Here is a 27,324-nt window from a genome sequence, read left to right as displayed (position 1 = left end):
AAATTCACATGTGGAGATTTGGGAAATAATTATTAGCTTTAGATTGAAGACATTTACTCCTTTGGGGCTAAATACAGTAGACAAAGACATAAATAAGTACTTGATGAGTAACAAATTGCTTATTTTACCCCCTTTACTGACCTAAAATGAACAACACCTGATTTCCTGATTTATTCCATTGTTTCTGGTGACTATGGTGACAAAGTAATGTTTGGCTCTTCAGCTGATAAATGTGTTAGCCAGCTGGTTGCTAACTTTGTTTAATGCATATTTAGCCCTGGACAGGTTAACATGCAGTGAAGCTTCAGGCTGTACGACCAAATGAATTTGATAAAAGACACAAAATGGAATTTTGCATACGGATTTGTGCATAAACCCTGAACAGGTAGCTCCATTTTGTTACATTTTTTAGTGTGAAAAAAGAGAAGGAATGTTCAAATGGGTGATGCACCTTACTCCTGTGCTCGCTGCATTAGTTTGCAGATCTGGGCTCTTTCTGGAGTACGTCTGCAGTACAGCACCGCAGAAGCTTTCTCAACGTGCCACTTCAAATTCATATGAGGAGCATTTTCAGATGGGAACTATACCTTTGCCCTGGTTGTCCTCTTCCTCCACCCTTTCCTGTCTCCTTGTTGAATAATACAAATGCCAAGTGATGAGAGCTCAAACATCCAAAAGCCCATTTCCCAGCTTGACAGAGCAATTTACCTTTTCCCATATACGGTCGCACACGTAATTAAAAGTGGTGAATTGGAGTGCAGCGTATAGACTCCCTATCTCTATAGCAGCAGTGGCTCACAAGAACATGCATTTGCACCCACGTAGAGTGAAAACATAAAGTCGTCTGATTCACTGCAGGTGGAGTGTTTTCGATTAGCGAGCGATGGATTTATACATGGCTCTCTTTGTGTCTCCGCTATACACACACACACACACATATTCATACTCACACTCAAATTCTCTACGTTCTCTGGTTCCATGTATCTTTGTCAGCCTCTACCTTTTGGTCTGTCTCTGTCTGTTGGGTGACATCACATCATTTTTGCGCTCATAAAAATTAACAACGGCATTATATCAACTTTATGGTTGCTGTTGTTTCCCCCTCGCATGTTCAAACTGTCCCGATTTAATAAAAAACCGCAGCGTATAGGAGACATTTTTCATCCTGTCGTGGCCAGACAGAAATATTTCTTGTTTCCTTTATGTCCCTGTGGCTGACATCACCTAATTGCTTTAAAATAAAGGACTAAGTGGGTTACATTTCATAATGTATTGATTTCTGCTGTACTTTTCAAGCAAATTACTCACTTGTCGTATAATTACCAGTCTTTCTTCTAAAGTGCAGCTGTGAGGTGAAGCGTACTATTTACACGTTCCCCATTATGAGTTATTATGTCATTTCATCAAAGATAATAGAGTCTTGTTTTGAGGATTTGTAATCTATTTCTTCTTGTAATCCACTCGTTGTTCCGTGCAGATCTGAGGCTAAGCCCGGCCTCTGATCTTTTCCCTACCTTAGCATCAGCACCAGATTTCCAGCACTGAACTCACAGGAGCAAGGTCAAAGCTCTCTGCTTGTAAAACAGCTTCGTAAGGTGACCCCTGCCTCCGTGGGGCCGCTCAGACAGTGGCATAATGGTCTGATGATGTACCTCCTTGTATTGATTTAGCTACAGTGCAGAAATATACTGAGGTGCTGTACTGCACAGTGGAGAAACCCTACCCCTGGCACTACATCAGAGAGGGCTCATGTTCAATTCACTCAGCACTTACTGCACTTGGAGGTCAGGGAGAAAAGACTTGCATGCACTTCTTTTTAAAACGGTTTCTTTGGTGTTTGTCCAACTTTGAAGTTGCTTAAAAAAAGAGAGTTGTTAGTGCAGACGGGAGCAGAGAGAATAATGAGGAGAAGATATCGAAATCTAACAGAAGTGCCCTGTCACCTAATTGGTGAGTTGAGTTTTGGGGATGGCATGTCTTAGTGGTTATTTATTGTGGGCGAGCTGAAATCACAGTGACAGGATCGCTAAGTCTACATTGCTTAAAGACAGGGTCTTTTCAAGCATGGGGGGCTGTGGATTTAATTTCTGATGGAAAGTCCTTCAGAGCTGCTGCTGTTTGAACTTAAAGTCTAACTGGACTTTTACTCAAAATAGAGGTAAACTGGTGTTTAGCACCGTACCTGTCTTTTTCTGAATCAACATGTTGTTTTTTAAGTTGACAATTCAAATGTTGGAATAAGTGTTAATAGCAGTCTGTGGAGCCCAATCCATGTGTCGTGGGGGTTTGGGAGCTGAACTATAGTTCCCTTTATGTTTGTAATCAATTTAACAACTGGAAAGATATGCATTACATTTCTATATGTATCCTTGCGTGGTTAAGGTTAATAATTCATAACAGCTTTTAAAATATCATGTGTTATTCTCTTGTGTCATTATTATTTTAATCAGATGTGCTGCCTCACATACCTTTTCTGATTTAAAATTACACAAGTGTATTTTTGAAAGGTGTGATACCTTTGTATTTCGCACACACACACACACCTTCCCCAGCTGTCAGCCTGTCGAGGCAGAGAGATGAGTGATCGGTTGATCACAATGTGATTTGTGAGACGATCAAAGAGACAGACAGGAAGAGAGGGGGAGAGAGAACGAGAGGGAGATGTCTTAATGTGGTTGTGTGTGTGTTTATGTGTGAGGGAGAGAGAGGGAGTGAGTTAGAGTTGAATCGTGGATGTTTTAGTACCTTTTATGTTTGACTGCATGCTTAGATTCTTGCATCAATGAGAGCTGTAGTGGGGGGTGAACACACCTTTTTAAATACAAAATAGCGTTAACGCACCTTTTTGTATTTACTCACTTGTTTTGTAGGAACGCTTCATCGAAATGGGACACAGACATATGATCGACGTTTCCCTTTTAACAGCCATACACAGATCAGCTGTTCCCACGTAAGATGTTGTTATCAGCCACATTGATAGAGGGTAGTTATCTGAATTGCGTGCTAGCAATTACATTTTAAACTTAATGTCCAGTGATGCTGGATGGAGATTTTTGGACCATTTCCACAATAAATGCTCTCTGAGTATGTTGTTATTAAACTGTTTTCTATTGAACATATGAATGTTGTTGGTTTTTGTAGAGATATGGACGCACCTCTTTCTGTTTGCTTTCCTGAGTTTATGAAGATCTGCAGTAAAACCTGGAACATATCAAGTTTTAATGTCTGTGTTTCATTGTTTGAACTGGATTGAATTGAACTGTGGTGGGCTTGTGGCGGAGACTGAAACTGACTTATATATATATACAGATTGAACTCTAGACACTGAGACTGTGGAAGACACGCACACAAACCCTCACCTCTTTCCTATTCTTTGCTTATTTTTGTTATATATTATATTTATGTAGTTGTATCTGAATACAAGGCCAACTTCTCTTTACTGTTCCAAATGTTTGTGTTTTAATGAAACCCTGAAATCCCCCCACACACACCTTTTCCTATGCCCCCCTCTTAAAAAAACTTTAAAATAAACAGAGGTATGAACGGAATAGGAGTATCGTTACAGCCCCGATGGATGGATGGATGAAAAGATAGATAGATAAAAAAAAGACTATACGATATCTGCCATCCAGCCTTCATTGTTCCATTGTGTGTGTACCTGTAAGATGTGTGTGTTTGTTTATGCATCTGAGTGTGTGCTCCTGTGTTCACTGAATTGTAATTTACAGCCACATGTTAAAGTTCATGCAGCGTATTAACTCCCCCATGCAGACCATCTTTATGAGCAAATACGTCTGCATCAGTGTACGCATGTCAACACAAATTGCTTATCTGCGTGCACTTTGCTGGTAACGTGTGTGTTGGTGTGGCAGCCTTAAAATCCAGCAGATCAAGCCATCCATCAACCTATTGTGCAGCGATAGCAGCTCATACAACCCCTGTATTATACAGATGGGGCAATTACAGCTGAGCTTCTAGCTGGGACCACACGAGCCCCCCAAATGTGGAGTGAAACATCAGTCGTCATTATATTTGTGTCTTACTCATCTATCCTTCCCTACATTCCTCATCTCAGCCCCTCCTTTTTATACCCACACCCCCTTCTTTCCTCTCATCAGCCACTGGGCAAATTAAGAGCCTCTCCATCATGACCTAAATGAGAGAGGCTCTTTTGTGGCTCTTATTTATTTGTAATAACAAAACACATGAACATTCACCCCCATCGTCTCCTCTGCTCTCATTCTTTCCTTCACTCTGGAAACTCGAAAAGAGAAGAAAAAGCACCTGAATCCAGCTGGAAGGATTTTTCAGTCGATACACACTGTCCATTATTAGTTTGAAGAGCAACATTCATGTTTAGAATCGACAGTTTTCCTATGTGATCTCATTTTTTCGACCTCTTCTCCTTTTTCTTCTCTTCTCTTCTCCTCTTCCTTCATCCAAAATCCACAGATGCATATGTTTCCCTCTGCAGCAGCAAATAGGCCAGGGATGAAAATGCCATATTTAATATAACTAGGTGATTCTCACTTACTGTCTCACACACACGCATACACACATACACACACACTCACAGTATAAGACAAAGAGTCTTTGGCTGAGCATCTCTCGTTTCCCATCCCATTATCTGTTTTCTAAAACTCAATAATTGAACTGCTCTCTTGGAATACATCATCCGCCCCACAATCACAAAACCCATTGAATAAACTTCTCTCCCTGGCTATTGTGCTTCAGTGTGACATGTTTTTTTTTTCTTTTTTCACCTCCCTCTGTCAGATGCTGTATTACTAGCAGGTTATTTGTCCAGGCCGAGTAATGACTACAATTTGCTGCTATTTGGTGTCCTATAAGAGGCCTGGTCCTGGTAATGGTAGCATTGTATAATAGTTATCAGACACAGGTTTCTATTATCATGCTATGAATCTGCCATAAAGCCTTGTGTCTGACTGTACATCAGAGTGACACAGGAGGAGGAGATGTACAGGCTGAGGAGGAAATTTTGGGTTGAGCTGTTTGCAGAAATGCTGTCCGGGGATGGAAGGTAAATATGCATCATACCGGGAACATACAAAATCCCTTTGAAAAAAAAAAAGAAAAAAAAAAGTGTTTAAAAATATATTCTCAATAGTGATCTGTGTTAACACAATGTCATAACCATGTCAGTCAGTGAGGATTCAGTTAAAGACAGGCAGGAGACGGAGACAATGGACATGTATCGTAATATCATACATGCTCACTCTCATCTAAGTCCTGTCATTGGGTTTGGGGAGTTCGTAGTGCACTGAAGCATTTTGGCTGCAGTGCTGTTTATTCATGGACACAAAAGAGTTTGCAGCCTCGCAAGCAGCCCAGTGAGGCTGCTACTGTTTTACTTTTCAAATAAAATTGAGCTAAGGCTGATGGGAACGTTAGTGTTTGGCAGGTATTTGATCCAAATCTAAAGTTTTGAAAGCTGTTGGCTCTAAATTAAAAGCTAAGGGATCAATAATTAATTTTAGTTCTGTACCAAATTTCACACCAGTACATGAGACATTTTGCTGAAAAAACTCATGGTGGTGCGAGTCAGGGGAACATCTAAGACATTCAGGCAATTTCCTACTACCCATTCAATAGTTGTGATATTTACCATAAAACAAAGTCATATCTCAATGTCATGATGTGATCCATATAATAGTAGTAAGTGAGTCCAGAGTAAACTTATACAATGACATTGAGTTTCTCTAAAATGTTCTCAAACGTCAAACAACAATTTGGTTTATCTGGAACCTGCTAAGTCCCAATCTGTATTGTTTTTATTTCCTCTATTTCATTTCCAGAAGACTAGGCTCAGGAAGTGCGTTACTTTTCCCTGCTGTTTAAAACACAACAACGCAATGTGGCTTTTGCAAACGCAAAATATGTGCTTATTTAGAGCAGGGGAACAAGATCAGATCACTTGTGGACATGCACTCTAAAGCCAGCTATGAACTTTAGTACATTAGGCTATCGACTTGTGATTAAAATCGACCAACAGACTGCTCACTTGAACCACAGCTGGATCAGGTCCTCACAGAGGGCTCTGCTGGAGGTTGGCACTGCGGCTGGTGTAAGCAGAAGTTTGGGCAGTGGTGGGTGCAGTAAGGTGCTGTAATGGAAAATGAAAAAATGATGAAAAGCACAGGAAATGTAGGATGAGGACGTGTTTGAAGTCCACAGTGACAAGATGAGTAACATATGTGTTGGTGTGTGATTAATCATGCAGCGGTGGTTTGGGCAAAAGACACGCGAAGAGCCTTATTTACTGTTTGAAGGTTAAGAAGTTTAGAAAAAAAGGGACATAAAGGTAGAGTTTCCTTTTTGAAGGTTTCTACACTGCTGTGCCTGCAGCTGTGCCTGTAGCTGCCATTAGAATTCACCCTCAGCACCTTCCAGCTCACCTGGTGTGCCCCCTGCCTCTGCAGTGTTATTGATGTCGTACTTCACCTTACTGAGGCAGCTGGAGGTGTGTGTGTGTGTGTGTGTGTGTGTGTGTGTGTGTGTGTGTGTGTGTGTGTGTGTGTGTGTGCGTGCGTGCGTGCGTGCGTGCGTGCGTGCGTGCGTGTGTGCGTCTGCATGAGCTCATGCGTGTGAACTTGTCTTGGGTGGTCAGCGATGTATTTAAGTATTTAACAACTGCCCCAGAAAACTTGTTTCAAACTCCCGCATTGCTTCAAATTGTAATTTTTGTGGTGTGCGTGCTTGTGTAAGAGTGTGTTTGCCTGAGGCGGCTTCCTGTCTGCCAATCCACCTGTCACCAGCAAACAGCATCCAGCACATCGAGATTAAACATAGGGATGCTGGTACTGTACGCTGGATATTTTGGAAATGTAAGAGCCGAGTAAACATCAGTATGCACAGGCATGATTAAAGCATTTCAAATGTTCCCATAAAGGATCATTCTGGGACTTCAGAGTGTTCCACAACCTGGGTGAAATTCAAGGTAACGTGTGCTTCCTGATAAGCGTGCAGACAGATGGCAGATGGTGAAACTGCAGACAGCAGCAGAAAACATGTCTTTTTAATGATAACTGCAAAGGGAACTGTCGGTGGGAATGGACTCAGTAAATGGTGTTTCCTGTCTTTCCCACTGTGTCTCGAGATGTTCAGAGTCCTTTTTTGGTAGCAGTTTAAGAGACAGGTACATTTGGACAGCATTGTTTGATTTCCTTCTTAATACCCAAGTTATCTCGTTTCCCCAAAAGAAATCATTAAAGTTTCATCTTATCTCAGTCACGCAGACACACAGATGGCAGCCGGTAGAGATTTAGTGGACAAAAGGAGTAATCCTTGATGTTTATCTCAATGGTGTTAAGTACAATAGCATATTATTTGCAATGACTTCACAGGCATTAGTGGAAACCTAGTCCTCTTATGTTCTAATGGGGAGTAAAGCATAAACCTGTCGGCCATGTGTCAGATTCTGTATGAAAGAAAACAATAGAAAGAAAGTAACTGAAGGTCAAGTTATTATGCTCATCTCTCTCTCTCTGTAATTCTAAAATGCTGTAAGGTTACATTGACAACATTGTTCTCATTTATTAAAAGCTAAAGCTGAATGTTTTGGGGTAATTGTCCATCTGAATGTATATTAGTGAAGTCAGTGACACAGAAGAGGCCTCAAGAAGATGCTGCTGCATTTTTTATTGCACAATTATACATTTGAGTGATCTGCAGCGACAACGACAGTCTTTTAATCAGAATAGCACTCAGCTGAACATATACTGTATCTCAGCCAAGGCCAAACAGTCCCCTTAAATGTTATCAAGCCATAAAAATATGACAACAAAACAAAGCAGATCATGAAATTATAATCTCCATTGAAGGAGATCCATGTGTTATTCCTTGGGTGGTTTGTGGACATGACAAGAAAGTGCCGTAACATGTTAAAGAAAGTGATCCTGGATCTGCCCCTTTGTCCAGATCCATGTCAAAATGAAATGGGTTCTTTCTTGGTTCATGTCACATCCTTCCTCTAAGTTACAGAGAAATATCTTTAGTCTTGCTCACAAATAGGCAAATTAACAAACAAACGGACTGAGGTGAAAACATAACCTCCTTGAACGAGGTAATCAACAGTACTTTGGGTGTTCTGCTACTAGCTCTACCACTGAAGCTGTCATCACATGTTCAACAGAGCTGAGTAATGTTAGGTCCTTTACAATATTGCTGCTAAATAGATGTAAAACAGTCCCAGTGCCTAAAAAGTGCCACAATCAATACTTATTTCTCAAAGGTAAATTGGAAGATTAAGTTTAATATCACAACTGTTAACAGTTAAACATTTACTAAACATACAACTATAAGTGTGCCTCAGGCTCTTCGTCAACTTTGCTGTGTTTTTTTTTTTTTTTGTTTTCAGATATTTCTTCATGTCCTGGTCACGGCCACACTCAGAGTGTGTGTTGCCAACAGAGTTAAGTGTAGTGTTAACTAGACACGTCATGTGGTGCTTATGTTGCCTCTAAGCAGGACAACTATTTCAGTTCGAAGCTCAGGCACCAAAATCTGTGGTGTGATTTGGTCCGTTAAGTAGTGAAGGAACTGGATTTCGGTACGGAATATTAACAGCTCTTAATGTGGCATGCTGTCATATCAGAATTCATACATGATGGAAAGTGCTTGAGCAAATATAAAGTCCTGTTTGTTTTCATCTGTGAGGGTGTTGTCCAGACACTGAGGATTATTTTGAGTTTCCAGTGCAGAGATTCTAGTTATTTCCTTTTTCTCTACATTCAGTTTAGTATCCCTCAAAATAAACAGCTTTTCTTGCATCACTCTGTTCTGATCCACTGGAGAACTGTGGGCTGTACACAGTAAATAAAAGGGAGATGTTTGTCAGAGTGTGTAATCTTAACCCGTGCGTGTTTACATGAGCTTCAACCTCGACTTTTCCCCCTCTAGCTCGCCTTGTATACTGCAGTGTGGAGTTGTAAACAGCACCTCCAGAGCTGTTTATCTCTGATAGTCACAGTGGGCTTGTTCCTCTTAATCTCATGTTCCAGGCGCAGGACACCTCCGGTACATCCTGTTTATACCAAGGCCTATATTGTGGACTGAGTAGTTTAAAGCTGGTTTACTCAGGGTATGTGTGCAACACTAACCAGGTCTCTGTGTGTGTGTGTGTGTGTGTGTCTTTCAGGTTACACGTGTACCAGTGGAGAGCTGTGAGCAGTACACCTCCTGTGGAGCCTGTCTGGGATCAGGAGACCCTCACTGTGGCTGGTGTGTGCTGCATAATGTGTAAGTGCACGTTCTGTTTACTACGTTGTAGCTGTAGCTCTGCAGTTAATTATGATCTGATACCTGGACGGACAGGGGTGTGTAAAACCCATGAATTCCATTTGTCTCAGTCATGTTCACAGTAACAAGGTTCTAATTATGTAGATGCGTCTGCTGCTACATTTGTGTTTTAACACATCAAATGCCACAATTACCGACTTTTTTAAAAGGGCTGAGTTTAAGAAAAAAAACATGGAAATCTATATGTATTGATTCTGCTAACATATACTTTATATGTGTATAGTGTTGATATGAAACTTCATTGTGTGACTAAATGACAGCCAGTGCAGTGCATACCTCTGCCAGGGCCCTACAGTCTCCTCAAATCCAATCAAGCTGCACCAAATTGCAAATGTGCCCGATCTTGCAATGTCTAAGTAGGAACAAATTAAATACTGTACATGTGGAACAAAGAGAGCTTGAGAGAGAGAGAGCCAAATCTTAACTACCTCCCCACTATCACACAGGGCCAATGATGTGTGCCTCATGGTTAGTCAGTTTCCAAAAGTTGCTATAGACGCAGACAGGGGTTTCTAATCATGATGTGGGGGGGGGGGGGGGTTGGACTTGATTGGACTCATCATGTCCCCTTTATATTCCAATCAGGATTTCACTAGTCAATTTTAGTTTCCTAAAGATTTCATTGGTGCTTAGACATTTTTTTTTTTTTTTTTATGATTGCCAGCTGTGTTCCATAAACGTCTTTGTGAAATATTCTACTTAATGCTACAATTAGATATGATGGAAATATTCTGCTCCTGAACACTGATACCTTACTATAATCAATAATACCTGAAGCCTACAGCACGTGGGGGGGTGATGGAGGAAGCTGTGGCAGCAGATGGTTTGGCCGACTTAAGCAGAGTGGTCACTGACAATCTCCAGTATTGCCACCTGTATTGATATGATTGGATGTTACTGGTCAGATGATAGCCAACAACTACTGAATGAGTCACTGATTGTAAAGCATGAATGAGCAGCTGGTGGAAATCAGCCAGTTCAATGTCTGTGCTCCACCGGAACTGATGCTCTATTCTATTTGTTTTTTTTGTTGTTTTTTTCCACTCTTGAGGAAGCACAGCCGGTTTATTAAGCTCAGGAATCAGGATCACAGACTAAATCACACGTTAGACGTCCAGGTGTCATTTCAGATTCTAATTTGTGTTTTAAAACCCTTATATTAGTCGGCTGACTCAGCTTTCATGACAAAGCACTCTTTTTATCATAACAGGAAAGGCTCATATTGATAGTAGATTAGAATACTGCAGTGCACATTCAGCCCACCTCCCTAAAAAAGCTTATAAAGAAATAGGAGACATACAGAATTCCGCAGGCAGACTTTGAACTAAGAGGAGAGAGCACATCACTCCTGTCTTAGCTGAACTGCACTCTGCTCCCTGTTTCTTTTAGAATTGATTTTAATGTCCTTTTAATTACCTACAGAGCTCTTAATGGCATAGCAACCTCGTACATCTCTTACCTTTTAATACCCTGTCAACTACAAAAAGCCCTGAGATCCTCCAAAGTGCCCAAAGTACTGCGAGGAAAGAAAAAAGCTGCTCTCAAGAACAATGCACCACGATGTTGAAACAGCCTGAAGGTCAATTACTCAACCTCTGTGGACGGCTTTAAAATTAATTAATTGACCTAGATTTCAAATGTTTGATCCTGAAAACACATTTTTCTTTCTTTATGTTTTAAACTTTCATTTTAATTAATTTGTTTAAATGTATTGCGTCTTTTTGAAGTTGTACTTATTTGCTCTTGCATTACTGGTGAACCATAGAGCGACTAATGTGAACCCTGCTTATATATTTTTCTAAATGTCAAAGTACACATAAGCTACTTATTATTGTCAGGATAACTAAGAACCAGACTATGGTTTTGTCTCTTTCCAACCAACTACAATTCCCCCTTCAGACCCAACACCCATGATATTGAATCATGGTGTGAATTTAAGATTTCTGATTGATTGATTGATTATTGTATCTTTTTCTTGTAGATGCTCGAGGAAGGATCACTGTGAGCGAGCAGAGGAACCTCAGCGTTTCACCACCAGAGTGGAGCAGTGCGTCCGACTCTCCGTCCATCCTGACACCGTCTCTGTCACCATGTCAGAAGTGCAGGTGCGGTGAATGGTTGTATTTGTGTCTTTCTTTTTGTCCTGTCTTTAATCTACAGTGTGGTCTTTTTTGTGCCCTCAGAAGCATCGTGAGCAAGAGTAGAAGAGTTAAAGCTGGAGCACAGGGGCTATTTGAGTGCAAGCACATGGTTTTGAGTGAAAGCTTTACAAAGTCTGAACATGAAATCAATCAGTCCCGCTCTCAATCGGAAAGACCATACTTTGGAATAAAGATAGGAAAAAAACAATATCAGTGCGACATAAGAAAGATGGACAGGAAAAGTAAATAAAACAGATGAATTATATATTATATTAATATACATAATATATTAAATAAAGCGTGTTCTTATTTCATCGCTGGCAATCTGTCCATAGTTTTGAGAATGAGCTGAAAGTCAGTTTTGAACCACATACCTGAGCAGCATTGTCTGCTGTGTGGTAAGAGAAATCCTCCTTATTACATTACCACTGGTGTATATCAGTTCAATTGTGTTGTCTCTCACCTTCTAGTTGGTACTTCAGACGCAGAATGTGCCCAGTCTGTCTGCTGGAGTGAACTGCTCATTCGAGGACTACATAGAGACGGAGGGACGCATCTATGGTGGACGCATCTTCTGCCTGTCGCCCTCTACAAAGGAGGTGGCCCCCATCACACGAGACCAGGGTAAAAAAACTGTCTGCCTGACAAAAGGGTGTCTGTAAAAATCACCTTCCAGATATCTGGCTGGCTGCCTGTGGGAAAATATTTCATTTGTAAATACCTGAAACCAGCAATGCATATAGATTTACAATGTGTTTGATATAACATACTTAAAAAAATATATTAATAATAATAAAAGTGCCACATATAAAAATGGAACTAACAATTTTTGCAGTAATAATAAAAAAAAATTTAAACTGATCATTTGGATTTTTTTTTTCTTAAAACAAAAACAGCCATTTGGCCTTTTTACCCATAGTGTTATATCACGCAGAGTTTTATTTTCTTATTTATTTAATGATCTACTTTAATGACTGTTGTCAACAGTCGCCTCCTCCTCTCAGGCTACTTGAAGAAGCCAAGTGATTGGCTGAGAGCTGGGAAGGCGACGACGCCACAGTCATGAAATGTGACAAAGCAATTTGTTCACATGATGTTATGAATTAGTCCTATTGCTCTGGAAGCTGCACTCTCTGAAAAGGATGCACAAATATAATTAGTTTGCTTCATTCAATCTGTCCATTCAACTGTTTGAAACATGAAATTATCCTTTTTAACTGCAGCCAGTGTCAAAATGAGAAACTGCTGATTCTCAATCTTACTGAATAAAAACCTTTAAATACACTGTATAAACCGAGCTGAACCGATTCCTCCGCAGAGCAACTTCTCCACAAATCCCATTGATTCTGCTCCAGGCTCCCTTTACTCTCCAGCAGAAACACTGTGGATCCAAAATGCAATTTAGCTCCACAGCAGAGCAATCCTACACGTGATCGTCTCGGTCTTATAGTAGAAATCTAAAGGAAACAAAAGAACTGGTCTGATGGCCTTAATTATGTATTTTTCATAAACAAATATATGAACTAAACATGAAAAGCAATGTAACATGTTACATGTTTCATCTTCAACTACATGTATCTGCTCTAGAGGGAAAAAAACACTATTAACAACACAAAATATTTCAACTAGAGAAGCTGCAGTTCAACAACAATAAATAGCAGTTGTAGAACAAATAATTAAAAAAAGTATGGAGTAGTTGGATCCAACTCAAATTCAAATTATGTATATTTAATATTTAAATGTGCCTGATTTTTTTAAAATCAAGATTGGTGCATTATTTCCCAAATACATTAATTCAATGTTTCTATGTCAAAGAAAGTAAAAAAAAGAAATCACTTCTCCAAGATTAGTGGAAACATAGCTCATCATGGTTCTGGAAGTAAAAAGTATATGTAAACAGAAATGGATGACAACTATGATTGCACATGATCCTGGTTTCATGAAACGTTGCCTGCACACTAATAATGAGTGAGTCTTGCACTATCCAAATACATTTGGAAAATAGGACTAATAAGATAACATGTTCACTTGCAGGTGATCAACGTGTGATAAAGTTGTATCTGAAGTCGAAGGAGACAGGAAAGAAGTTTGCCAGTGTGGACTTCGTTTTCTACAACTGCAGCGTCCACCGATCGTAAGTTGTTATTTTTTGTTTGTTTCTTTTTGTGTTTTAAAACTTTTTAGACTTGAATTAGAAAAGGTAGAGAAGATCGCTCACTCTTCACATGGCATTTTATCCTAATTAACCTGAATGCTAATCCACACTCACAAGGGCATGGCACACCCAGCAGGACACAGACTGGTGGGAAGCACTGATCAATGGAGTGCTGCCTGTAGTTCTTTCACAAATGCAACAGTGATAAAATGTTGGCCTGAAAATAAGTCCTATAATGGGGGAATGGAGAGAACAGCAGGCAACCTGTGCTAATTCATTATTCAATGTATTCAAGCTTTTTACAAATCAATTACTTAATTAAATCTCAAGCAATGAAGGGAGCAGTGGTGACTGAAATATAAATTGATTCCTAACCATGCAAGACATAGAAGAGCAGCCAAGCTGAGGAAGCTAAAACATGCCATTTGTGTCCCTTGAAATGAATTATCCCTTATGTAAGTACTGGAATACTGATTGACTTTCCAGCAGTGGTATGGAAACAGATTTCACATGTTGTGCAGTTTACTCTGTTAATAAAGAAAAAACACGGAAGTCAGGAAAGAGCGAGAGGCCGCAGACCACAGGCTAAATCCACACTACTATGTTTATGTTTGGAACACATCAACTCTTCTATGGATACATTTGGTGTCTACACTACCCTGGAGTTGTACAGCAGCGTAAGAGAAGCTAGCCCCACTTTAGTTTCAAATGAACAATTACAAGCATTGTTGACCCTGTTGTCTTTGCTAAAAGCTATTGTGCAGTTAAATTCTGAATTGTACACGTGACTACACGTGTAGGAGACAAGGTATCATTCAAGCAATCTGCAACAATTCTGCAATTATCAACCAAATGCTTCCTGTTTCCACTGGCTCATGTTTCATGTTCATGTCCAGTGGTCATGTGATATGCATTATCAAGTGTGCTAGTATGAACAGGGATTCAAACTGACACAGAGCCAAAGTGCTTTTGTGAAGAGACATTGTTTTATTTTGAAAAGCTGTTTTTTATTCCCTGCATTATTTGAGATGATGAAATATTATTTCTACAGTAATATTTCAAAAGCTTTAGAGGTGCTGTACTGTTGTTTCTCTGGTTGTAAGACAAACTCAGTTGTCGTCGTTACAAACTCACAAGATGCATTTGTGGTTGTGGTTGATTCAAACGTCTCCGTATTTAAACGTGATGCTATGAAGAGCTCCAAACCGACTCGGAGTTTAAATTCCAGTATTTCTCAGAGAAATTGCACTGTGATATTTTCTTCAAACTGCAAAGCATTGCCGCTGGTTCTGTCTTTGAACCCCAGTGACAAACACTTTCAGTTCAAAGACAGGATGGAGGTAGTAGAGAGAGAGAGAGAGAGAGAGAGAGAGAGAGAGGAGCAGTGAGATCAGCCTGATAATGAATGACGAATGTGTTCTTAATTGATCTGCCACGTTAAATAAAGGTTAAATGAAAACAAATAAAATGTCATTCCCTAAATGACTCTTGGCTGCTCCGCTAAAGAAGCTGAGTGAAATTCATTCACTTGCATTCTCTCTCTCTCTCTCTCTCTCTCTCTCTCTCTCTCTCTCTCTCTCTCTCTTCCACCTGGCACAAACTCACATCTTAATTTGCTGTAGGTGTCGATACAGACCAAATAAAAACAAATCTGCAGGGTTCTCTCCGTCTTGCCAAACATAAACTGACGACAGCTTTACTTCCTTTCCTAATGTTTATATCATTTAAAAACTCCGAAATACAAATAAGAGCCTTCCTAAAAAACAAATGTTACACAGATACACTATCCAAAGGGTTAGTTGGGCATTTTTTGGTCACTTTTAGGTCTTTTCACAATCCATAGTTTTCATTTGCAGTTTGTCACTACTAACAAAACTGCAACTGTATATTTAAAATAAGAAAACTAATTGTATTGATCCCATCTGTGGCTAGCTTACCTACTCTGTGGAATGCCACTGACAACAGACAAAAGTTTCAGTATTCATATTTATTTTTTAAACTATGGCCTTCATGCCTGCATTGTATATAGTTTATCTGATTCTCCATCCAATTCCTTTCTTTCTTTCTTTTCTTTCTTTCTTCTGTCTCCTCCATTTCTATGAATGTTCCTGAATGACTGGAAAAGTTGGAAACACTAACATGTAAAAACTATCAATTATTACAAAACCTTTGATTCCTGGATCAGCAGTGTTACAAGCAGCCAGTAATTAGCTGTGCAAAGTGCACTTTTGCTTACTGTCAAGCCACCATCCTTCCCTGACTACCTCCCTCTTCCTCATGACTCGCTTTTCCTGTCCTGCCTTCCGACTGTCTTCTGCTTTCTCTTCTCCCACTTGCTCATTTTACAAGTCTCCCACCTCCATCCCAAGACCCCTCTTAGCCCTCTCCACCCACCCCCCTACCCTTTTTTCTTTGCCCTGCTCTCGTTCATCAAACCCATTTATTGCCTGCACTCTGCTCTTCGCCCTGCATATATCTGCATAGTAATAGGCCGTTAATTAGACCTAGCGAGGGCCTGTGTGGAGATGGTCATAATGGACTGAGCTTGAAGAGAGAGCTCACCTGGGCCACTTCTCAGAGCCTCCAGGCCTAGTTCAATGGCTCTGATTCATTTTGTGATTGTGTGTATGTGTGTGTGTGTGTGTGTGTGTGTGTGTGTGTGTGTGTGTGTGTGTGTGAACATGAGCAGTTTCTATTTTATGGGTTAGCACTATAGTGTGATATTTGTGAACATGCAGGAGGGGTTCCTGTGTGAGTGTGTGTGTGCGATGCTCCATTCCCCTGATTAACCAGCCCTCCAAGCCGCCTCCTCCCCTTGTTGCTGCATAAACAGACATACTGCTGTTTAAGCCTTTGATGATGGCTTTGCTGGACCCTTGAGGCCCCTGTGCATGACTATACCTCCATAGAGCAGTTATTACAGCAGAGGCTGTGACAAAACATCCCAAATTATACACTACTCCCCCTCTGCCGTCACCTTTCACCTCCAAATCTTTGACCCCGCCTGCAGAACGTGGGGCGCCAGACTCCAGTGGCAGATAATGGACTTTTCCTCGTGGGCGTGTTGTGGCCCAGACTCCCGACAGCGGACGTAGAGACATACAGCATCAGCCCACAGGCCCGGAGAAGGCTTGTGTGCAACTTCACACAGCCTCGTGCAACATGCCTGAGCTTCTGCATCTCTGGCCATGCTTTTTCTTATGCAAACACACATAAACAGGTGCACACAGCCAGAAGGAGCACGAAGAGACAGAAGGCACAGACTTGCACTGAGAGCTATTTGCATACGCTGTTAAAATATTAGAAATTTGCATTAAAAAAGAGGTTTGGAATGGTTTAATTGAGCAAGCGGGAGGAGGAATTATTCATCTTTAAAGAGAGGAAGAGAAACAAATGGGAGGGAGACCGCTGCGGGGAAGAGTGGGACAAGGAAGAAAATTCACATTCCCTGAGAGCTCTAGAGGGAATAGACAACTGAAGGAGGAATGGAGAGGGAAAGAGAGATATATAAAGCTGAGTGTTAGCAAACGAGAGAGAGAGATTGTGCCCATTGTGTCAGGAATAATGCGTCCCACACAGCTAAAAGGTTTGCGCCCCAGCCGTAGGCCACCATGACCATTACAATATGAAAGGGCTGAAATCTATGCAGTGAAAAGACGCACTCGAGGGAGGGGAGCGGCCCACGCTCTGGCGCCCAGGAAGATGCTGTCATTTCTAAGCTGGCCATTGGCTGTTGCCTTCTGTTCCTCGACCGTCCATCACATGGTTAGAAACGGTTCAGAGTCCATTAGTTGATTTTTTTAGGCAGTATAGTTGTCGGTCCAATTTTCAGTGAATGTGACCCTGTTTAATTAAACTGAGGGTTGAGATTCGCAGACAAACTGCTTTTGGACATCGCTGTGACAAGATGCAGTAATATCTTATAATGAGTCCCCTGTTGAGAATCTAAACTTCTCATTTGGCTCATCTGCTGCGTAACTTAATGATGTGTGCATCATTTTATTACTGTTCTCTTTGGAGCTTTATTGGATAAAACACAAAGAGGCCTACATATTAATCTGTCTGTCTTCTACACCCTGCTCACATGTGTGGGAGATATGCTGTCAAACCAATCTGAGGTTTTTAATCACAATCAGGATCAAGAGCTGATTAGGCCTCGTAGACTTCTGCTTTTTTTCTCATTTAATGTATCGTCGGCCTGTTTGATTTGGCGTTGGCTCATGTTGACATGTTTTTGTGAGCATTAGATAAAAACACTCATCTCCTCATGAGGAAAGACTCACTGCGTTATCCACATCAACCAGAACGAAATGAGCATATGATCACACATATATGCTTTTGTGCGGGTCTATTGCTCGCATATCAACGGCTTTGTTCCATCGATCCAGCCTCACTAGCACCACAGCGCCGAGAAGATGAAAAGGCGTTTGACCCGGCTCTGTTGCTGGGCCTTGTTAAATAGCAGGGGATTTTATTGATTACATTGCGGCAGCACAGCCACTTACCCAATCCAGTTGTCCAGGCATTGACAGCTCCACTGTAGAACAAGTCTCCACTGCCCAGGTGACCCACAGGAATGCCAGGATGTCAACATGGGTGACAGCTTGTGTGTGTAAGTGCATCTCGAGTCTGCAAGTGTGTGTGCCATAGCAGACACGAGCGCGCGCGCACGACCCTGTGAGTGCGCACGGACGTGGCTGCAACAAGAAATCGATAAACCCCGGGGTTAATAGCGAGGAGGAACTGGCTCACCAGCTCTACTAACAAACATCACGCTGTTAGCATAACCTCAGTCCACCTTCTTCCGATGGAAATCCACTGGCATTGATTATAAAACTCACACTGCAGTTCAGTCTTGTCATGACTAGCTTATCTCTGGCTATATGAAGACCATTCTGTCACTCTGTCGTCTAATACAGGCGATTTAAGAGTTGACCCTCGGAAATCTGAATACACCAAGGACAGAGGGGCGACGACAGAGTGAGGATTATACAAATCTATTTTAAAAGCCAGTCTTCCTGGCAGCAGGGTTGTATTGTGAGCTGAGCTGTTGTCTTTCCGTTTGGAGACCCTGGTTTAAAACCCCCACAGTGGCTCATTACGGTGGTGTTTTTGAATTAGATTTGGCAGAGATCACTCTCTGGCTGAACAGTAACATTGTGAATCATATTTACTCTGACATTAGTATAAAAAAGCAAACTTGAACTCATCTGTTGATGACTGAGCTGCAGCCAGGCTATATTATATAAATCATGTTCCTCATTTGTCCATCAGACACACAGAAAATAAACTAAAAGTAAAATATGTGAAAAACACGGTAATTGGTGATAGTTAGGTCTACTGCTGTCCTTCTCTTAAGTTGTAACTGTAGAAAATGAAATTAGAAGTTTTTTATTCCACTTCTATTGTCCTGCAGTTACAGTCCCTAACCAGTAGAATGCCAGAGGTTATTCCCAGTCAAAATATTTATTTTTATTTCCAAGAAAAAATATAAAAACAAGTGTAGAATAGAAAAATATTGATTTTGTGAAGTGGATATAGAGCAAATCACTGTATTGTTAAAGTATTCCTATGTGCTGTTACATGTTTGTCACTATACATCATGTCACTTTATATAGCCATTACATAATCCTCAATTCTAACAAGTGAAATATTATTTAAAGTCAAATGAATGTTAAACAGCTCTGAATGTTGTTTTAAACCCTAAAACAAACTGAAACATACTCAGCCTCATCATCAGGATGGTGTAAAGTTGATGAACCGCTCTATCCATATCTTTAACTAACTTTATTTTTAGACTAGCATTGGAGAACTAGCATACCTTCAAACAGAGTCAGGCTAGCTGTTTTACCACTGCTTGCTTGCTTTTCTCATGCTAGGCTAAGCCGACAGCATGGTGGTTGTAGCTGTTTATTTAGCATGTTGATTTGTTTCTCTCACTCTTGTCTGTCTGTATGTTTGTGAATCACAAATCTTGAGAAGCATTAATCCCACCTTCTTCACACTGGGCACATTTGCACATTAAGTACCCAGTAAGTGCATTATTGAATTTGGTGCGATTTTAACATGTAATATGTTCAATATTATTAAACCTGCTCTGTAATAGCGTCACATTTGAGCTCCAATTAAAAAAAAAAGAAGTTAGTTACACTGTCAAAACAGTTCCGCAGAGTGAAGACTGGATGATGGTTATGTAAATCGGACCTCACAGGTTCTCCGTCAGTTTGTAGGGGGAATGTGAGTGGGAGAGCAGAGACTGTGGGTGTGTGGGGGTTTATCTGTAGGAGGTCTGACTGAGAACAGTGACAGGACTGATGTGTAATTAGAGCCACTTAAGTGAAAACTCGGTTCGGAAGTGGTGCAAAGATTACAAAGCCAGGACTTGTTGTTGCTGGGAGAGAACAACAGGTTTAAAGTTACACAGCACCTTCTTCTTGTCAGTCTCTGTAATTATTGTTTTTAACATTTGACTTTAATTTATTTTTAAACCAGGTTTGTGGTTTGATTTTAAGGTCACACTGAGCCGACAAAGACGCAACATTAAAATGACAGGAATATTACTTTTTTCCTGTTCTCCCTGTGGGTGTCGCATGATTGACAATGAAATCTGAATACATCACTCATAAAAATAAAAACACTTTCAATCATGATCACAGTGAGTTAGAACAAAAACAAAATAAAAGGTTAATACAGAATATGTTGATTTCTCCTTTTTCATCATGAAATTAAACTTTGCTAAATTGAAAACTCAATTTAACTTCTCACACAAACAAAGTAAAACCCTAAACCAACCTTTGTGTTTCTATTCAATCTTCTCTTCCTCTTTTTTCTGCTCGTGACGAGGGACGCGCTTTTGTCTGTTAATCCATGTTCGAATGTGTATGAATTCACTTTGCTTCCTCAACTCTTAAGAAGAAAAAAAGACAAATGTTATTTAAAAAACGACTTATCTTGGTCTGCCAGCTTAGTTCTGTGTAAGCCTCCGAGCACTGAGAATAAGAGGAGAGGAGTGGATCACCGAGCTTTCTCTCTCTCTCGGCTGTTTCCTCTTGGCCTCGCTGACAGCTGGAATAAAGTCTTAATGCACAAGGCCACGCTTACACTTGTCAGTCCAACCTGAATTCCTGAGATCTTACCATAAACATTTGATGTTGTGCGACTATAGTGCAGCATGTCCACGCTTGGCCTGTCAGTGTGCGATACACGTAGGTTTGCTTTTAATCCGTGTTTCCACTCTTTCTGTATTTGACTTGGCAACAGTTCTCCCAGAGCATATCGTACCTAATCTATAATGAATTCAGGTCATGCTAGCTGGGCTTTCCATCAGTGGATTTTATCCTGGTAGTAATGAGCAAATTTAAATTTAAAATTTGGCAACTTCCCCATGTGTTTGTCTTGTAAATGTTGCTACACGTTTACTTTTCCATTTGTTCTCAGATAAAAGCACTGAATAAGGCAGAAATTAGATAATTATAAATCCCTAACACAGAATTGTTTAATGACTAATGCAGCGTGAGCCTGTATCTATGTTGAGTCGTTAATTGAGTTCTTGGATGCCAAAGAAGATCAGAGCTACAAAGACGAGACAATGGGATGGGAAAGGTATTTTAATTTGTACTGAAAAGGACTTTAAAAAGTAGAGACAAACATAAGTGCACTCACCTCGCTCCTGTTCTTCCTCTACTCTCCTTTCTCTCTGGCCTCTCCTGTCAGGACCAGAGCTTTTTGTTTAAGACCCGCCCTCTTCATAGAGTAACCAATTCAATTCACAACCTGACAACCTGTGCACATGACACTAGTTATCCCGCCAAGGAGGTTGTGTTTTTGCCCTGGTTTGTTTGTTTTGTCTGTTTGTTAGTTAACTGTGTGGTTACTCATCTCATCATCGTAATCTGTGTGGTAGTAAGTAAACAGACACAGATTATGATGATGTGATGAAATTATTGGAAGGATGTGGAATGGGTTAGGAAAGAACCCAGTAAATGTTGTTGAGGATGCGGATCGGGGGCAGATTCAGGAATTTTTTCTCATTTTCTTTCACATTGCGAGACATTTTCTTGATTTCTCAGAGAATAAGATCTTGATTTTTACGAGTGTGGAATTTGGTGCAGATCCAAATAAAAACCCAGATCTAGTGGCTTTAAATGGGTTTAAGGGTTATGCACTCCACTCTAGTTTTACTCTGCATTTTGTTTTTTGTTGAATTAATTGATTGTGTTCGTCCAGGTTGTACAATTTCCAGAAATAAAGTCACACAGTTTTCCAAACAGAAGAAGAAAACATGCAAGCCTTCATTTCTGGATTAATTTTGCGCAAGATGAGAGAGAATACTTAGCATGCAAAATATGAATGGTTGTTTTGGTGACATAGACGACCATACAAAGAAAAAAAGTGATGTTTATGTTAAATATTAAAACAGTGAACGACATGTTCTCCTCTCACTCGCTACAGGTGTCTGTCATGTGTAAATGGAAACTTCCCATGTCACTGGTGCAAATATCGCCACATGTGCACGCAGGATGCCAGCGACTGCTCCTTCCAGGAGGGACGAGTCAACACCTCTGAGGTGAGAGTTAAACACACACACACACACACAAAATTTAAAAATTCACTCTCAAAAATCCATTAGCACATGTAGTAAATTCACAAGTGTTAATAGATGAGTGCACCACACACACAAACAGCTGCAGCTGCAACCTGTATGTGTTTGTGTGCGTGCATGTGTGTGTGTGTGTGTACGTGTGCTTGTGTGTGCGTGCGTGTGTGTAAACGAGTGCCGTCATGAGTGGCCCAGCAGCAGCTGTTGTACTCCAAGCAGAGCTGGATTTATTTACTTATAAACAAGGCAGGGTGAATGAGTGTGCAAATGGCGGCTGGCACTATGCTCTCAAATGTTATATTTGCATGAAAGGCAACATTGATCCATGAACTCGCTGCCTTTCACAGTTCCTCTGTCTCCATGTACATCTGTAACTCTCACCGCCGCTCATGCAAACACGAAAGTAACTACGACAAAGACTTCAGCTTTTGTTGTTTTCAGAGAAATCCCTTCTCCAGGCACGTAAGATGACAGATATTTTCCCCTCCTTATTTCTCCCCTTCTCTTCCCTCACCTTTCTTTGTCACCTTACAGACCTAACATACAGTGAGGAGGTGTAAATGTGAATGTGCAGGTTTGTCTGCGTACGGGTGTTTTCTCCGGTTTGTATGTGTGTATATACTCTGTCTATACATGTGTTAGCGAGTGTAAATATACGTGTGAACAATATCTTATTCAGGACATTAGCTGCATGCGTTGAGGGAATGAGTTTTGTGTATTTAATGATGTTGAATTGAGCAAATCGGACAGTATTTGTTTGTGTGTGTGTGTATGTGTGTGTGTGCGTGCGTGTGCGCTCGTGTGTGTGTGTGTGTGTGTGCGTGCATGGAAGAGATACCACTTGACTTCACACACCCTGTCATCAGATGTTTCATCCTTCCTGTAAACACCATGCTGACATCCATCCTCATCTTATTTGAAGAGCCACAACAATTTAGCCTCTTATTTTCCTTCACCTTTTTTTTTTCTTCTTCCGATGCCTTTTTGGTGCAGCTGCTGCTATGGTTACCCAGATGTCAGAGTGCTTTTCCTGAATTTTGATAGACACACACACACACACACACACACACAGTACCAGTGTCACCACCACATCCTTACATGGATTATGGGTATTAATGCAGCAGACAGTGAAGTGACAGGGCTTTTGGGATGGATGCATGTGTTTTGATGTTTCCTTATGTTCTGAATTGAATAAGCAATGCTCATGTGCACTTGAGCTGGCAGAAGCAGGCGAAGCAGAAGCAGACGTAGCAGAAGCAGGCATAGCAGAAGCTTTGTCGTCACACATTTATCTCCTCGAGCCCAGATTTTGTTCCAACTTGCCAGTCTGCAGCTCCTGCTGAAAGCAATATTGCCCATCTCCGCTGCCGGAAAAAAGTTTCCCCCTGTGTCATTAGAAGTCGGTTGCCAAAGTGATTGAATTCACACTACGCTGGTTATCTTCCCAAAGGTATCTGTCATATTTCTTGAGGCTGACTTCACTTCATATCTGATAAAATTCATAGCATCTGTGAATCTGTGCCGTATGTAAATCACAAAAATACGCTCTTATCGCTTTCTCTGTGTATGTGTGTGTGTGCGTGTGTGTGTGCGTGCGTGTGTATAAATAGAAAACCGCTAATGTTAAATTCCTGCCCTCCTAGAGTAAACATAAGTCTCTGCCATCACTTCCTGGGTATGTAAATATATATAAATCAGCTGTATTGTGACAGCAAATAAACAGAGAAGCACATTAGGGGCGACCAGGCAGAAAATTGCTAGAGTTGGAGAAACACTTGAGAAGACCATCAGCAGAAATATGTATAAACACAAACAATGGGAGAAACAAACACGGAGACAAACAAATTTGCTCTGCTCCAGTGAATCTCAGCGTTGGGCTGCTGAAGCAGACTGGGCCGAGGCTTGGCCCTGAGGTCGGCTCATATGACTTGATTCAGATTAGAGAAAATAGGAAAAAATAAGATAACTATTGGAAAAAAGGAAGAGGAAAAGTAACAAAACAGGTTTGTTAGCATTTATTTTAATGTCTACAACCTCGCCTGCTAATTCATTTATTGATTGTGATTTGCCTGCTCGTTTAATTAAGTTGTTCATTCATTTTGCATAGAGTTGCATTCTACTCTGGATATTTCATGTCTCATAAATGAATTAGCGCAGCACAAGATTGACAGCAGAGACATGAAGTCGCTGCCAAGTAACAGTTTGAGGCGGCAGCTTTGACAAGAAGTGACTTATTTTTCATTTTCAAGACTGTGTAAAACAAGAGCTCCGACCTAAACCAGCATATAGAGCAGGTCGTTCGTCCTTACCCTCGGAAATGACTTATTTGAGCAAACCAGCAGCAGGCGTAGCGGACCATTGCAGTTACTTTAACAGTAATACACATATGATTATAAGAGAAACCATGTGTTTGTCATTTCAAACAGGAGACAAACAGTGTCTCCTGAGTGAACGTTATATTTTGTTGACCCATCCATCCACCTCATCCTCCGCCTAACACAGAATGTCTCACTCTTCATAACTTTCAGCTTTGTTCCTGTCATAATTAATCCTATTTGCTAGAGGTCACCTCACAATAAACCGTAACTATGGGTCACAATAAGCTGCTCACACAGTAAAAGGCTGTAGTAATGACCTGAGCTACTAGTTATTGATGACCCTAATACTGCCTTCATGTTGTATTGGATGTGTCATAAATATATGTAGCACATACACCAATGTGGCAAATACACATTTATCAGAAAGCCAAGTAAGCACTTTGAAAAGTTACTACAAGTTTATTTTTGTCACAACTTCTAATCAGGACAGAAAAATACAGGTAAATGGACTTTTGCCACTATGTAGTGTGATGACCATGTTGACTCAAAGCAATACGTTTGCATGAATGTCATGATTCTACATTTGAAATGAAAAACAGTAAAAATGGATGCATTGGAATCAGAGATAGAACAGTAATTATTTTTTATTCAGAAACTGGCAACATTACCCACAGTGCAACTTGTCAATTGACAGTTCAATCAGAGAGTGGGTGTGTTTTGCCTGTGTGGTTAACGTAGCTGGCAGTGGCTAGAAGAAATGAAGAGTGGGCTACAGAGGACCGGTCTAACTCATTTTCAATCTGATGCTGACATGACGTCACTTGAGGCAGATTATTAGACTTTGTGCAGTTCCTTCTAGTAATCTGATGCTATAAAGAAGTACTGTGACAGTTGAGACCGACAGACTCATGGACGTTACAAGGTAAACTGGTCTGTTTGAGATTACTCCAGAGCTGCCCTCAGATTTAATCTTCCTAAACCTCAAGAAACACATTGCCACCGACCAAGCCCATGCATTTTATTTGAATGCAGTGGCATTTTCCTATTTACCTGAACAAGTTTAGCTTTTTCACCCAGGCTGGATCAATTTCTTCTTAATGCATCATGCAACAGAGAGCACTGAGGCATCGAATTTAGACAAATGTTTCCTTTTCCATTTTTCGGAAAGTGAAGCTTGAAGCTTTTCATGAAGACTCTGGCCGAGTGAAGTCATGTGAATCTGTGGATCAACATGCTCATAATTTATGAGCCAGTGCTGGTTCTGCTTCAGCCGCTCAGAGCAGTTTAACTATCGAGGCACTGACCTTTTCAATAAGTGGAACTGCAACTCAGAACCCTTGTTCTTTCTTTCTTCCTTTCTTTCTATCTTACTTCATGTTATCCTTCCTTTTCATTCATTCATTAGCTTATGTCCCTCATCCCCTTTTTCTAACTTTAAATATTTCTGTCATTTCTTATTTCATTGTTTCCCCTTTCGTTACTTCTTTCATCTCCTGTTTTCTCCCTGTGGTCTTTGCATTGTCCTCTTTTTAGCCCTCCTCCCATTCTTCCCATTTTCCCTATTCATCCCTTATATCTTGTTTCTCCTCCCCTCCCCTCCCTCTCTCTCTTCTCTACCCCTCTTCCCGGGAGGCTGACCTCCTTACTGTCAGTGAAATACAGTCCATGATGCATTGCTGCAGCATGGGGATTGACTCCTGGCTTTGTAGCGTAGCCTCAATGATAATCATTAGCAGGTTGTGTTGGGCTCCAGATGTAAAAAAGGTGAATATAGATATGTGCAGTATTAGCCTCCGTGCTGCTAATTAGAGGATGAATCACCGTGATGACGATCGTATGTCACTGTCAGGTCACCTCACTTTAATTGGACACACCAGTGCATGCATGCATGTATGAATGTGCCAACAAGCACCCACAAGCCAACATCTAATGTATCACTGCTTGAACCATGCCATGCATCTCAGCAGCCACATGGGTTTTCCCCTTTTTGCCCTCCAACAACCTGAGCTCTTCCTTCATCTTCACCCATTTCTTACTCCCTCAACAAGTAAATTACCAGGAGCCAGACACCCTCTCTGTGTGTCTCAGCTGAGGGTGTCAGAGTTACAGCTGCCCTTCCATTGTTTCTGGTTGCAGGAATTCAGGCTGGTACACAGCTCTGCGTTACCCAGCTCGGAGACTCTGGGGCTGGGGCTGGCACCGACCACGCTTCCCTTCTCCCCCTGAGTTTCTCTGGCTGTGCCACTAATAGACTCAGCTTTGTGTATGTGTGTGTGTGTGTGTGTGTGTGTGTGTGTGTGTGTGTGTGTGTGTGTGTGTGTTTATGCCCGTGCACGTGTGTTAATTATTCAAAGTGAATTAAAGCTTAAAGATGCATCTCCAGATGCCTCCCTGATCGTTGGCGTGTTTAATGGAGAGAGACAGATGAGATGAGAAGGGAAAGGTGGAGCATCCACAATAAAACATAAGGGGCGGGGTGTGGATGTGGCCTAGTTGTTAGAGAAGGAGCGAGCTTGCTAAAACAGCCAAGAGCCTCATTTATGAAAGTATAGGCACACGGAAAAGAAAAAATGCCTTCTTTAAAAAAAAACAAAAAAGAAATCAATGAAAGCTTGTCTGTATTTTCCATCCCGCAGGTTTCCCTTAACATATCTTACACAGCTTGTAATTTTGCATATCTCTAACAATAAATTTCCAACATAAAACCGATCAGAAGTAGAAGAAGGAGCGAGCAGGTTGTTGAAAGGAGGAGGATGAAGAAGTGTGAGGAGGATGAGGGTGATGTTTAAGTAT

General features: G+C 40.9%; 1 protein-coding gene across 1 annotated transcript in view; it reads left to right on the top strand.

Moving 5' to 3' along the window:
• Positions 1 to 27,324, top strand: part of LOC109630998 (plexin-A1-like) — a 281,886-nt gene that overhangs the window by 149,943 nt on the left and 104,619 nt on the right. The window contains exons 7-11 of the mRNA XM_020089564.2: positions 9,158 to 9,258; positions 11,300 to 11,423; positions 11,930 to 12,083; positions 13,494 to 13,593; positions 22,066 to 22,180. Coding sequence (XP_019945123.2) covers positions 9,158 to 9,258; positions 11,300 to 11,423; positions 11,930 to 12,083; positions 13,494 to 13,593; positions 22,066 to 22,180 — 594 coding nt within the window. The remainder of the gene's footprint in view (positions 1 to 9,157; positions 9,259 to 11,299; positions 11,424 to 11,929; positions 12,084 to 13,493; positions 13,594 to 22,065; positions 22,181 to 27,324) is intronic.

Source organism: Paralichthys olivaceus, chromosome 6 (genome assembly GCF_024713975.1).
Source record: "Paralichthys olivaceus isolate ysfri-2021 chromosome 6, ASM2471397v2, whole genome shotgun sequence".
Lineage (NCBI taxonomy): Eukaryota > Metazoa > Chordata > Actinopteri > Pleuronectiformes > Paralichthyidae > Paralichthys > Paralichthys olivaceus.
This window is presented reverse-complemented; position numbering and strand designations above follow the sequence as displayed.